The sequence below is a fragment of the Saccostrea echinata genome, unplaced genomic scaffold, assembly GCF_033153115.1.
Source record: "Saccostrea echinata isolate AGI-Se365-2 ecotype Australia unplaced genomic scaffold, CSIRO_AGI_Sech_v1 ptg000001l, whole genome shotgun sequence".
NCBI classification, from domain to species: domain Eukaryota; kingdom Metazoa; phylum Mollusca; class Bivalvia; order Ostreida; family Ostreidae; genus Saccostrea; species Saccostrea echinata.
The window spans coordinates 46,695,505-46,709,792 of record NW_026889750.1 but is presented as its reverse complement, the minus strand read 5'-3'; the positions used below and the strand labels follow the sequence as shown (position 1 = coordinate 46,709,792).

Here is a 14,288-nt window from a genome sequence, read left to right as displayed (position 1 = left end):
CGGTGGTAAAACATGCTAAATTACTGTGGTTAAAATAATTTCTGCTTTGCTGATATATAATAAAACTAAACGAATCTCCACCAACTGAATGTATTAGTATCTTTGCACAACTAACTGTGGTCCTGTTGATAAGCTCTATTTAAATTTCTCTTTATATTCTTGGCCCTCTATATTCTGGCCCTACAACCTTGATGGAATGATTTGTACAAGTTTTAATCTACAGTTCATGGAGACTTTCCTGAAAAGGAAAATTCCGAAATGTTAACACGGACTACTGGAAACACCAGAGGTGGGATCAGGTGCCTAGGAGGAGTAAGCGTCAGCTGTTGACCGGTCACACCTACCGTAAGCTTTATGTATTGATCAGTAAAACGGAGTTATCCATAGCTAAATTTAGTACAAACAATACCCTAAGAACTGGTATGAAAGATTTCAAAGTACGATAGGTTGTATTTGCAATCAAGGTCATTATAACGACCATGGAATTTACGAAATGCTAACTCAAAACGGGGTTGTTGTATTTCTTGTAATATCAACTTATTTTTCAGTAGCATTTCTTAGGTTCAAAATTGATCGTTCTTGGGTATTGAATCAGTTTGGAGGCATAAACACAATATTCAAGTGTTAGTGGAATATAAATACATAAATAACTGTTACATTTTATACTTTGCTATGACACTTTTTACCTTACTCAATTACTTTCGTTTACCATCAAACATTACACTGAAACAATTTTCTAAACTTAAAAATGAAATATGAAGATAAGGAACAGTAACCAAGCTCAAATTTTGAGTAGAGCAAACACGGACCCCTAAATTCATAAGAAATGGGATCAGGTGCCATGGAAGAATAAGCATCCCCTGTCGACCGGTCACACCCGCCGTGTGGTCCTTGTCATGATCGGGTAAAGAATAAAAATCGTAGACAATTCAGTATGAAAATAATGCACTGATAATTTGTATGAAAAACGTCAGTAAACATTCAACTTAACGATAGATTGTATTTGCAACAGATGTGTCAGACTCTGTGGTGTCTTTTATTTTGAGTTCAAAGAGATATATCGAATCAACGTAGGAAAGAAAAGGAATATTGTAATCGATAAAAATGTCGTCGATATATCGAAATGTCGAATTGAAGGCCACAGCAGGAGACTTCTTCTTTTCATTTAGACGTTTTTGAATAAAATTATGCTTTATATGAATACAAAAAAAAAAAAACAAACAAAAAAAAAAAACAAATTTCCATAACAGTGATGATAAATTAAGAATATTGAATATACAAATGAAATATTTCAAGCTTAATTCACCGGAAACAATTGTACCTGTTAACAGGAGAAGATGCATATCTTTGCCATAAAAAATGTTGATTAATTGACGAAACCTGAACTTTTGCAAGTACAACAAAGAACACATATTCATATATGTTTTAAAAGCATGTACACCATACTAATTAACAATATGCAAGCATTTGAAATTCACGTTGTCAAGATATGCCGAATATACGATGCTCGTTTTATACAATATACATATTTTGTAAATCGACCTATACAAGGCCTGTAACAATTTTTATTATACAAATGTACATATTATGTCAAAGAAAGATAAATTCGTGCACATATAATAATACAGTTAAGAAAACTTTGAAAACTTGAAAATAACATTGGATGTTTAATTCAATATTATCTTTATTAGCCAAAGAAAAATGAAATACTCCAAAAATATTTTGTTTACTTAAAAAAAAATAGAGATGGGAATTAAGTAAGTCCCATAAATAGATTAGGAAGAATTTGGTGTTCGCGTACTTTAACTTTTCAGAATAACTTTGAAAGTACATTGCACATAAAATAAATTTTAAAAATAGAGACCAGTGTAACTGATACAAAATGCCACACAACAGTGTAATTTATTTTCGAACACACAGTTTTCGGATGTCTTTAAGAAGTCTACAAGTCTGTCGGATCAACACAGGAACATCAGCCAGGACTATTCCACCAAGAACTAGGGCTATAAAGGCAGCTCCCACGTAACCTGTTACAGAGGCTGATGGTCGCTCATCGTCAGCGCTGATCTTCTTGTTTACAGTTGAGGAGAGATTTTTTGTGTTCACGCTGAGGAGGCGTTTGAGTTGAGCCAACCTTTGACTCAGTTCATGGTACTGTCTCATCTGGTTTGTTTCATTTCTCCAGTACTCGATTTTGTCCATGTAATCACATGAACAGGGGCACATAGCTACAAACGCTGTAATGCAATACAAAAGTAAACAAACGCTGGTACTCAAGGAAAGAAAATACTAAGATTTCTGTAACGGAACTTAAAGTGAATAATCGCTATCATCCCGTATATATCGATAAACAATCCCTACACGAAATAAATTATCTTTTTCTAATGTTTCTAAAGGGATGGAAATTATTAAAACTGAAAACTTTCAGATTCATATTTTAGGGGCATAGATTGTGTTACTTATTTAAAATGTAGGTTTAAGTACTTAGATTATTATAATTAAAGCAGTGCGCAAGTAAGAAATTAACAACAAGAAATAAAATACAAGTAAGAACTCATGTGATCTTTTGAAAGACGCAAAATTTTTCTTGCATAAAATGGCATCTGGAACTGCTTGGTTAAAATATGATAACTAAAAGTGGTTAGGCTCTAAACCAAACTATACAATGAATGTATAAAAATTAAGAACAGGGCAAACAGGTTTTCCTAGAATCACCCGATGTATACGTAGGATTAGGTGGCATGGAGGAGTTCTATATGGATTGTTGTAGCAAAATTATTATTCTACACCCCAAGCAAATTCTTTTGAGCATCTATCTTTGATTGATACCAGATTATAAAGCATCTAATTCTTGAGTATGTTAGATTGATCCAGTTCACAATTTTAAAAACAATTGCTCAAAAAAAATTAAAAAAATTAAATTAAGGTCTTTCGTTTGGGAGAAATATCATAATATTTTTTTAATATTTCCAATTTAATAAAGAGTATCAAATTTAAAATTTAAAAACACTTACTTGTAACTGTACTAGTTGGTCTCTCTTCTGATGAGGTTTGTGTTTCATCTCTCATTGACGTCGTCATTTCAAAAGTAGAAGTTGTAATTATTGCTGACGTTGTTATTAAATTTGTTGTTGATAATTCTGAGGATGCTGTTAATGTTTGAGTTGTTGCTGATGTTGATGGTGTAGTCTTTGCTTGACTTTCCACTGTCTGGACCATTGTAGTAGAAATCTGGGCCTCTGTTGTTGTTGGGTCATCTATTACAAAATGTAAACTAATTATTTATCGAATAACTTTAGAAGCCCAGCCTTTTACAATGATCATTTAAAGACATTTTAAAATTGTATGAAATAAATATCAGAACATAAAGTGTATGGATTGTACAAATGTGAAGCATTATATTCTATGTGAAGTCATTTGTGTCAAAAAAGATGTATCATACGAATAACATCTAAATTCAAAATCATTTACTAGAACCAATCAGATATTACCTGAAATCAAATCACCCTTATGTAAAAGCAAAATTTGGTTTTAAAATCTGGATGTGTCGTGGAAATAGACCAACATTTTTTATAAACTTGTCTGAAAAAACAATAATTTTCGAAAGTTTTGAGCTAACTGATTTGTCAACATTACAATGTCTTTTAACTTGAATTGATTTACAACCAAGCTTTATGATAAACGTGATGACTTAACTTTTCAATCGTCAACTTCCCCTACTTATGCAGCAATATACCTTCATTACCTGCATACGGGGTTTATATCTCTCAGTTGATTCGATATGCAAGAGCATGCTTTACGTATGTACAATTTCTAAAACGAGGTAAATTATTGACAAACAAGTTGTTGAAACAAGAATATCAGCAGTCTCGTTTAAAGTCATCATTTCGTAAGTTCTATGGTCGATACAATGACCTTGTCAGCAAATACAATTTATCATTGAGTCAAATGCTGACTGACGTTTCTCATACTAATTGTTGGGCCATTATTTACACACTGCATTCCGTCATTTACCGATCATGACAAGGAGCACACGGAGGGTGTGACCGGTCGGCAGGGGATGCTCACTCCTCCATGGCACCTGATCCCACCTCTGATAATTTGGAGGTCCGTGTTTGCTCTGCTCCTATTTTGTAATGTTTATTGGACTTTTGAGCTTGAAAACTGTTCGTTATCTCCATATATTTCACACACCAATTCAATAAGGATAACTATTATTTGAGCTATGAGGTCAATCTTATTTGTGACTTCTAAGATAAGAGCTGGCAAAAAAAATGAACTCAAAGGTTACAGTAGCCTGACAATGACTAATATAATATTGGTATGATAATATTTCATAAAAGTTAACATAAGAGCTTTAATTTTGCCTTGATATTGTATGATACAATTTATGTTAAGTCTAGGATCTGAAAATCAGCAGCTACGGTATAATGTTAATCTAAGCTGACAAAAGATGATTTAAAAATAAAGCTCTCCGCCTCTTCCCTGCGAAAAGAAAATTAAAAAAAAAAAAAACAAATATATGAATGCCATATAAAATTCAAAAAATTCAAAAGGTGAACACTTCCTATTTCTTGTTTTTCTATATTGTTTTTATTATTTTTATTATTATTATTTCTTATTATTATTTTGTCTGTTGTAAATATTCTCTGTACTTTTTTTCTTTCTATCTAATTTTCTTTAAGAAAATAAATATACATTTTTTTTTAATTTGTTTGTTTTCTTCTTCTGATGCAATATTTAAGGAAAATTAGATAGCTAGAGATTGCTATGACGTACATCGCAATAAACATATTTTCATGATTAATATCATTTTCAGTTCTCCATAACTGAACGGAAGAACGTAAAAATAATATTCGATACAAAACATCATCAGTTTCCCTTTTGTTGGAACTTGAACAACATGTAAAGCAACCAGCAATCAGAATCAAATTATCGGAATATTTTTCTTTAACCTCTTACTTTCGATACGACACTGGTAGGTGTTCCAAGATTCCACTTTTTAAAAGAGAAACAATGGACTTAATATTACACATGAAAACTTTCAATGCAATTTTCTTCGAGGTTAAAGAAGGAGACAATTAAGAAACATTTTTTCCTGACTTTATTTTAAGTATCAAAAAATGTGTACTTTGAAATGTTTCTTTTTTTTTAATTACAATTCGTCGTTATTATTAGCATTTTTACTCTGTAGGGAAATCACAATGACTGTAAAAATATCTTGGTTTAAAAACGACACTTATTACAAAAAATTACAACATCAATAGTCTTAGTATTCATTAATTTAAAAAATACATTCAAAATATGTATGAAAAGAAAGGTGGTTTACATCAGATAAACAATAAATCTCATTTAGGAGTAATATTTTGAATTCTAATAACCAATGGAATATTACCTGCAAGTAACGCTGTGCATCGTGCTTCATCTGTAATAAAGTACTCTGGATAATTACTTTAGAATATATTTATTGAACATCACAGAAAGACAGTTAGTAGGGAACTCTTTTTATCAATGTGGGGAATAATACGATTCAACAGTACAAAAGAAATACAGTTTTCTTGATTGTAGCAGTCTAATTAACGAACAACTGCACACATATATTTTAATACTAGGTATGTAGAATTTAACCAGAAATCTAAAAATATAATAGAATATAATAAAATGTAATAGAGCGTGATTTCTCTACTGTATTATGTTATTAGAATATTTGATAAACGTATACGAATAAACTGCGTTATGTTTTGACCAAAATATTGATTGTTACTAGCCTGCTAGTTCCATCTTCAATGAATTGAGAAGAGGAGAAGAGACAGCTACAAAAATTAGAAATCATTACCAAATCTAAAATATTTAAGTTGCTAAAAGATTAAGAAAATTAACATTTCATTACGTTAATATAAAAAACAATATGTCACAAATCTCACTGATTAAATTAGTAATAAGCTAAACATAAAATATGGTTAAATTCTGCGTCTTAAATGAAGAATACATACTGTCGTATAGTGACTGGTGTGTGCACTTTTGTGTTGAGCTACCTGTAAGAATAAATAAAATGAATTAAGTGTCTGTATTTATGAAGATAATAAAGAATTTACAAATTAATATAAATATATATTGAAAATGATTAATATTTCGTCGTGTGCTACAAATTAGTGACAAAAGAATTCAATATCATGGCCAATTAAAGATCCATACTGTCCTTCCTGACATATTTCTTATTATCAAATAAAATTCTACAATATGACAACTTTGACAATTATCAAATTTCTGGTCAAATGACTACATTAAAAGTTTTAAATGAGTATATTTTTACTATCTTTTCAGTTTTGTGTACCAATATACAGCTCCGGGTACTTTTTAAGCTCACGTGGCACAAATAAAGCTAACATTATCTAAGCTAAGTACGACAAAATAACCCTGAGATGCATTTGACTTCTCATGTCAAGGATACATGTCTTTTAAAATCATTTCAAAGTTTTCAAAGTCGATGTTTTAACGGGGAATTTATCCAAAAATGGTACGATGTAACAAATATAAGATTCTATAATAGGTAATTACAAATTGAATTAATGGAGCTTCTTTATTTGGTACTATGTAGTTGAAAATTTTAAATTGACCTCTTAAAGATGAGTATTTTTCTAAGCACTCTGCTCATTTACCACACTTGTTTTGGTTTTGTCGAAATACACAGCCGAAAAGGGACAACGCTGCGGATATAAACCAGGCAAAAAGGCAGAACAATGAGGTATTGCTTATTTTTAAAAATGGTTAATTGTTAGTATTGAAAGAAAAATTCGATTCGAGGTTTGAAACATTGTAATTTTTCAGTAGGACGGATCTCTCAGGATGCTACAATTCCGAAATTAACATAAAAAGCAGTCAAGCAGATGAGAAATACTGTTATCATCTTCCGCCATGGAGTCATGTTAATGTACAGAAAATACAGGTTTCAGGAGCTGTACTGCGCTTGTGCCTAGGCGACAGAAGTACACAGGTAAAATTGCAACGTATGTTCAACATATGTTTCGAGTAACATATCTTGACCATACGTTGAACATATGTTAACCATATGAATTTTCGACAGTATGTTGAACATATGTTTAAAGCATATGTTGAACATATGTTTGAAATATGTGTTGAACATATAGCAGACTCAAAACATATGTTGAACACATGTTTGAGGTAACTATATGTTTAATAAATGTTGAACATATTTTAAACATATGATTGTTTCAAACATATGTTCAACATATGTTTTGAGTTTCACATAAAATTCATATTGAACATTATAGAATAACCAATAGTCTTTAAGCATTTATTTCATTTAATATTGAATTAATGTTATCGTTATTTGAATTAATTTTATTTTAATTTAATGAGATAAAAAATATGTTAATTAATTTAATGTTAATCAGTGAACCAGCAATAATTTAATATTAAGCCTAATATGAATAACATGCATTATATATTATATTTTAACACGTTGGGAGGGGGGATCCAGCAAATTTTGAAAGGGGGGTTTCCAGGTCGGTGTCACCAACACTCATGCATAGAATCGCACCATAGGCACTTCAAGCTCATAGCAATGGTTTTCAAAGGGGGCAACCTCCGAACAGAGTTGACAAGCAACTCTCCTCCCCTTCTGGATTTGCCAATGCAAGTAGACTGCATGTTGAAAAATTAATTTCAATACCATTTTTCAAGATCAATTTGAATACTTATTTATTCAAAAGAATGATCATTTCTTGTAGAAGCTTACATAAAAAGGGGGATGGGTTCACTACTCTGTTACCCTGCACCCCTCCTCCAATCGTTTCTCCAAATTCAGCCCCCCCCCCACCACACCCTTCTTCAAATCAAAATTTGTCATTGAACATTGTATTCCCCAAATTAAGTTTATCAAGAAGTAATAAATTTGTATTTTACCACGTTTTGTTTGGATTTATTATATGAGTGAAAAAAAAATCATTCCACACACTTATTTCTATTATATTGTTTACTGTTGGAAACAAGTAAGTGCTCTCAGATATGTATTTAGAATTTAGTTCATGGTGTTGAGAGAATTTCTTTAGGGTAACAGTTTCATACGAACTTCCATCTTCGCTAGCCAAGGGTTTCTGATACGCTACTCTCCTCATAAACCCTTGGCATACGGTGTTAAAAAAAGTTGGGATTTTTTCTCAGGTTGTGATTGGAGTTGATCGACATCGTTCGACCAATCAGAAATTGTTTTTTATAAATGACGATATTTGCGTTCGGGATATATCTTGACTCTTTAATATCGGGAATGAAAAACGCAAGTAAACAACGATCCGTAAGATAACATGCCATTCTATGAATAGCTGTATGGTGTCATCCAATATCTTAAGCTACGTGCAAAATATGTGATTAAGAATCTATACTGAAGATGTAGATTTGCATTTTAACATGTTTAAATAACAAATTAACATAACTCAATACCTTCTTGTTAATTTTTCTTTAAAAACATTATGTTTTTAAATACGCTTTTTATTTCTGTCGATGACGCAATCTGTGCGAACCTGGTAAGAATCGTAATCACGTGACGAAAACAATCCCGTCTTTTGTCAGCACCGTATGCCAAGGGTTTATGAGGAGAGTAGCGTATCAGAAACCCTTGGCCAGCGAAGATGACGAACTTCTAGTATCTCTCTCGTGACTTGCATAACATCTAACTGTAGTTGTAATTAATGCAGTTCGTATAAAGAGATACACATAGTGATCCTGTGAATGTCTACGTTATTTTGGATTTGTTTTCGGCCAGGGTAAAACCCATTTAGCGTTACTAATTTTTCAGATTTGTTTTCCTTTTGTCAATACTTTCGTTTGCATATTTATGTACGATCTTGACATGAAAGTGAAAGTAGAAATGTTGCATAGCAGTTTGTATGTAGCCTATGTTAAGATGGTTATCCATTCAGTTCTTTTATCAAATTATTAATGGAAAATGTTTGTTTGGCATTATCCTGTTATTCGCTCCGCGGAGTGGATAATATTTGACGTTGTTGACGTTACGTCAAAGCAATCCTTGGATGAAAAATAGCAAATTAAACTAAAAGAAACCTGAAGTACCATCCATTTGTAGGTGAAGGTCAAAGTTAAAAATAAGTTATGTGAAACTAATTACAGGAATACAGAAATGCATACCTAACAAACACCTAGATAATAAAACTGCAAATATGAAGTGTTGTGTTATTTGTAACATTTTAAAAAAAATAAAAGATTTATTTCACATTTTATAAAGGGAAATTTTATTAAAGGAAATTTGAAAAAGGGGGTCTTTATATACTCCAGTTATTCGCACCGGTGCGAATAACAGGAGTATATATATACAGACGATGTTTCGGATTTCAAGCCAATACGCTCTGGAAGGGGAAGATTTCCCGGGAAAAGGGTTTCTTTGGGGGAGACCATATATAAAAATGGGGCTTGGAAATTTTTGGAGGGAGATTTCACTGTCAAGGATACTAAATGAATGAATATAGAGCCATACTTATTCGCACCGGTGCGAATAACAGGAGTATATATATACAGACGATGTTTCGGATTTCAAGCTAATACGCTCTGGAAAGGGAAGATTTCCCGGGAAAAGGGTTTCTTTGGGGGAGACCATATATAATCAAAGTACTGAAAGTACTACTACGAGTTGATGGTATTGATTATATAATAGTTAAATGAGTTGAGGTCTCTAATCTATATTTGGATTATGTGTTATATGTGCAATGATGAAAACTATCACTTTAATTTTTTTTTTCTTTGAGAAATAAAATTATATCATTTTATTTACAACCTTTCTATCATGTATTTTTAAGACGTATATCTTATCTTTTTTAAATATCTACTGGAATGTATGATGATTTATCAGGAATCGAACCTTTAAACATAGAAAACAAATACAGTGTAATACTAATTAGTTTTGTGATTTTTTTGTAAAATGACAATGTAGCTTGCATTTAAATTAAAGTAATTTATATTTTTACAAAATATTAAAGGATACCATCATTGAAATGGTAATGGAGTTCAGAATATCACCATTAAAACTACCGGTAACAGTTTTTGGGTACTCGATATCATTTGACAGAAATATTATATATCAAGTGACTAGGAATTTCAAGTAGGAAAAAATAGCACAACTGTTGTAAAATCATTGCAGAACTAAAACTTCAAATAGACAAAAAACAAGAAAAAAAACTTTAAACACACATATCTCAAACTAATTGGCCAAACTTACAATAGTTATTACAAGTAGGGAATTATTACTTACAAATAGTGCAAATTGAATTATTTCATAAACATGCTCATTGAATATTTTCACTGCTGTCTTATATTGACAAATAATTTGACATTTTCAATGCACATCAATATGTTTCAATTCTTTTGATGAAACCAGTCTTAAAATTTATTTATATCTTTTACTTATATATATATATATATATATATATATATATATATATATATATATATATATATATATATATATATATATATATATATATATATATATATATATATATATATATATATATATATATAATTCAATTTTTTTGATTTAACTACTATTGAAATTCAACTCCTTGTCTTTCAAAATTTACATGCACATATGATATTTCAATTCTCTTGATTTAGCCACTCTTGATAATCAGCCCCCCTGTCTTTATGATCATTAATATGCACAATAAATATTTTAATTCTCTTGATTTAGCTACTCTTGAAATTCAACTTCTTGACTTTTAACTGAAATGAGCATTTTATATGTCATTTCGTTTGGTTTAGTCACTCTTGAAATATATATAATTACTTGACTTTAATTGATATGAAAATTTTATATATCATTTCTCTCAGTTTAGCCTTTCTTGACATTCAACTACTTGACTTTCATTCATACATGTATGCTCGTTTATTATTTCAATTCTTTCGGCTTTTCGACTGAAGACTTTAAATTCGTCACAATGGCATGATATTGACTATTGACATGAATTAATTTGATTTCTTAATCTCTTCACATTTATAAATATGCATATCACATTTAATTTATTAATAACACCCCACTCAATTTTTTGTTTTTATTTATTGCCTTCAGTACTATTAATTCACTTTATGACATGGTCAGCATCTGATAGCAAAACACAGCTGGACATATTAAAGGAAAACACTTTCCAGTGTAGTGCCGACAATTAATGAGATAAGAATCACAGGCGTGTTAAGTGACCTCTACTGTATTTAAAGCTTGCTGTGAAACAGATCTAGATTGTGGAAGACAGGAATTCTCAACAGTGTTTTTAACAGGGAAAAAGAAATCGGAACATAGAGTTGTCCGCTGCTGAAAAAATCTGACCCTTTAAGCAATCGAAATTTTTTTTTGCTTGTACAGTAAATAAGAAGTTTAATTTCAAAATTGTTTTGTTCAGCTGGTACAGCTCATTTCTTTCGTTTGAGATTAGTAATTGGTTTACTTCGATCTTCTTTACTGCAAACTCTTCGCTTTGTTTACAAACATAGACAGTGTTATCTGTGTTGAATGATTCATCCACTAGTGCGAGAAAACTGCTCTGTTCATTGGCATCACAGCGCAAGAATATTAGTTTATTTATATACCACCAGCACGTCAATCTTGTAAAAATAACTTGGTTTGTACAATGTTCAATTTTGTGAATTTTCTTCAAAAATCTGTTTTCAAAATACTTCTTATTATATAAAACATTTATTGATTTATAAATCAAAACTTTGTTTGGACGACATGTCACTTTTGTTGACTGCATATCCCTAGCACTATTTTTTCTCTCGGATAGACACAAATTTCAATAAAATTAATAATAATTATTTAAGTTCATTAACACGTCAAAGCATATCAGAAAACATATTCTTGTTCTGTAGATTATGAAAATTGTAAATAAACCAATATTATACAAGAACCCGTACGCAAAATACGCAAACGAAAATGTGATAAGTTTCGATACGTTGGGGAATCCCTTACAAGTCACATAACATGAGTTGATACCATCAACTCGTAAAAATGGGGCTTGGAAATTTTGGGGGGGGGGAGATTTCACTGACAAGGATACTTAATGAATGAATATAGAGCCATACTTATTCGCACTGGTGCGAATAATTATTCGCACCGGTGCGAATAACAACAGTATATACATATTCAGTGTATTACGAATTTCTAAATTTACTGTATAAAATTTCATGGATGTTCACACTTGTGATAATATGTACATAATATGTAGATGATTCAGCTTCCAAAATGAAATAAAGACAAAGTTGCACATACGTACATATCTATTTATGTTCAGATAAAGAAAATACATACAAGTTTGAATATATACATGTCAAATCAACACACAATGAAAATGTTTCCTTAATTTTGAAATATTACATTATATTATTTGAATATATTAAAATTGGAAAACAACTTCAATTTGTATACATATGGGAAAGTGCTGTTTGTGCACGTTTTTCTTTTTGTTCTCCAACTATCTCAGTACCAGGAAGGGGAGTTGGGGCATGGAATTCCTTCCCAAGTATGAAGGGCATATTTAATACAGAAAATTAGAAAATAACAAATTACAAATAAACATATTTACAGATCAACACATTTACAGATTAACATATTTACATTGAATTTTTCAAGTCCATTTTCTGTTTAAACAATGTACACGGTATATACATTTATATATGCAAAGAATTTAGGGCGTGTTTATAAATTTTAGTAATTTGTTCGTCTACCTCCACTTGTTATTAATAAAATATCATAAAATGTTTAATCCACCGCGCAACTCATACAAGATTTTCCATGTACGTGACTTGGCATGGTTTTCCCCATTCTCACGCAATCTGACATGCCCCACAGAAAAGAAAATATAAAACTAGTGTACCTCACTTGAATAGAAAACAATTGTTGAATGCGAACAAAGAGAAACGGTGAACAGTACTCATGCAATTGTTAGTAATGGAATGGCAATGTCAGTAAAAATTTTAAAAACGTAATAACTGCAAAACAATGTTAACAGGTTAATAAAAGAAATTAATGAACTATTAGTTTTATCTAAACCCATAAACTAAAGGCAGAACTGCATTTTAATACTGAAACTATGGTGCAAATGTATTAAAAGTAAAATACAAAAGTGCCTGGTTTAAAATGCATTGGAATTGTGCGACATATGAATGCCTCAAAAAAAAAATCCTTTTCTTCTTTTTTTTTTAATTTGAATTTACAGTTTATTCCGCTGAGATATGCCTCCGGTTTCACTATTCTTTGCCTGCTATTAAGTCTCATAAATGCTTCCTTTTTTTGTTTTCCTCCTCTCATTTTTTTTTTCTTCACGTAATAAACGCTATACAGCCTTCCAAATATATTTCATTACAAGAAGGGGGTGCATAACTTTTTGATACGGTTTATTCCGTAAAATTATTTAGAGATTAACTTGAAAAGATACACTTAAATTTCTTTCGTTTTTTTTTCCCCCAAATAAGGGAATAAATGTTAATCATAAACGCTCTCAATTTATATACAATTTTACATTAAAAAAGGGGGTATGCATTTTGGTTTAAGGCTGTATCTGCGCAATATGAAAAAATCCGTGCGGCGGGAATTTATTTTTCCATGTACAGAATGCCTACACGCAACAGAGAAATATTTGAATTATGGATCTCTATCCAAGGCATTGTAGGACCTGCGAGGGAATGGCCGACATTAGTTCGAAGATTATTTTGGAGCCAGTGTTTAACTCACTGGGAGAGGCTACTAATTTGTACGTTTGTGTACGTGAACGGCTTGAATCCAGATGTTTTTATGGATTGGTGATGTTGATGGGCCTGGCTAGGGACAGAGCCGCGCACAGTCATTTCCGTGCCATTTTCAGGTGTGTTAATTTCCTTCAAATTGGAAATTTATTAATTTCTTCTATGGTTAGAATTTAATCCGTATTTCAGATTATTCCATGCTGGACGTAACTACACTCTATATGCATGGAACGTTAGCCAGAGACAATTTCAGTATTTGGATGGCAGGAGGAGGCGGTATCTTCCGCGTGACGAAAGAAAAAAACAGAAATAACAACAAATGAAAAACTCTGAAACATAACAAATAAATTTCAAAAATTCTATTTACAGTCCTTGTTTTTTAATGGTTAGTGAGCAGATTTTAAGGGTATGTATCTGGTTAGACCCAGTTTTTAGGTTATTGTTATTTAAAATTAATGAAGAAGCTCCACCCCCTCTCCTTATAAATACGCGCGATTTTGTCCGTCGTCAGTCGTCCAGTTCAG

General features: G+C 31.3%; 1 protein-coding gene across 1 annotated transcript; it reads right to left on the bottom strand.

The window, feature by feature from the left end:
* Nucleotides 1-1,794: 1,794 nt before the first annotated feature.
* On the bottom strand, nt 1,795-3,242 carry LOC133180167 (uncharacterized). The gene is made up of 2 exons (XM_061314736.1): nt 3,015-3,242; nt 1,795-2,237 (listed from the first exon to the last, which is right to left on the bottom strand). Exons 1-2 carry the CDS (start codon nt 3,217-3,219, stop codon nt 1,903-1,905), a joined length of 540 nt encoding a protein of 179 aa, XP_061170720.1. The 5' UTR covers nt 3,220-3,242; the 3' UTR covers nt 1,795-1,902.
* Nucleotides 3,243-14,288: the final 11,046 nt, after the last annotated feature.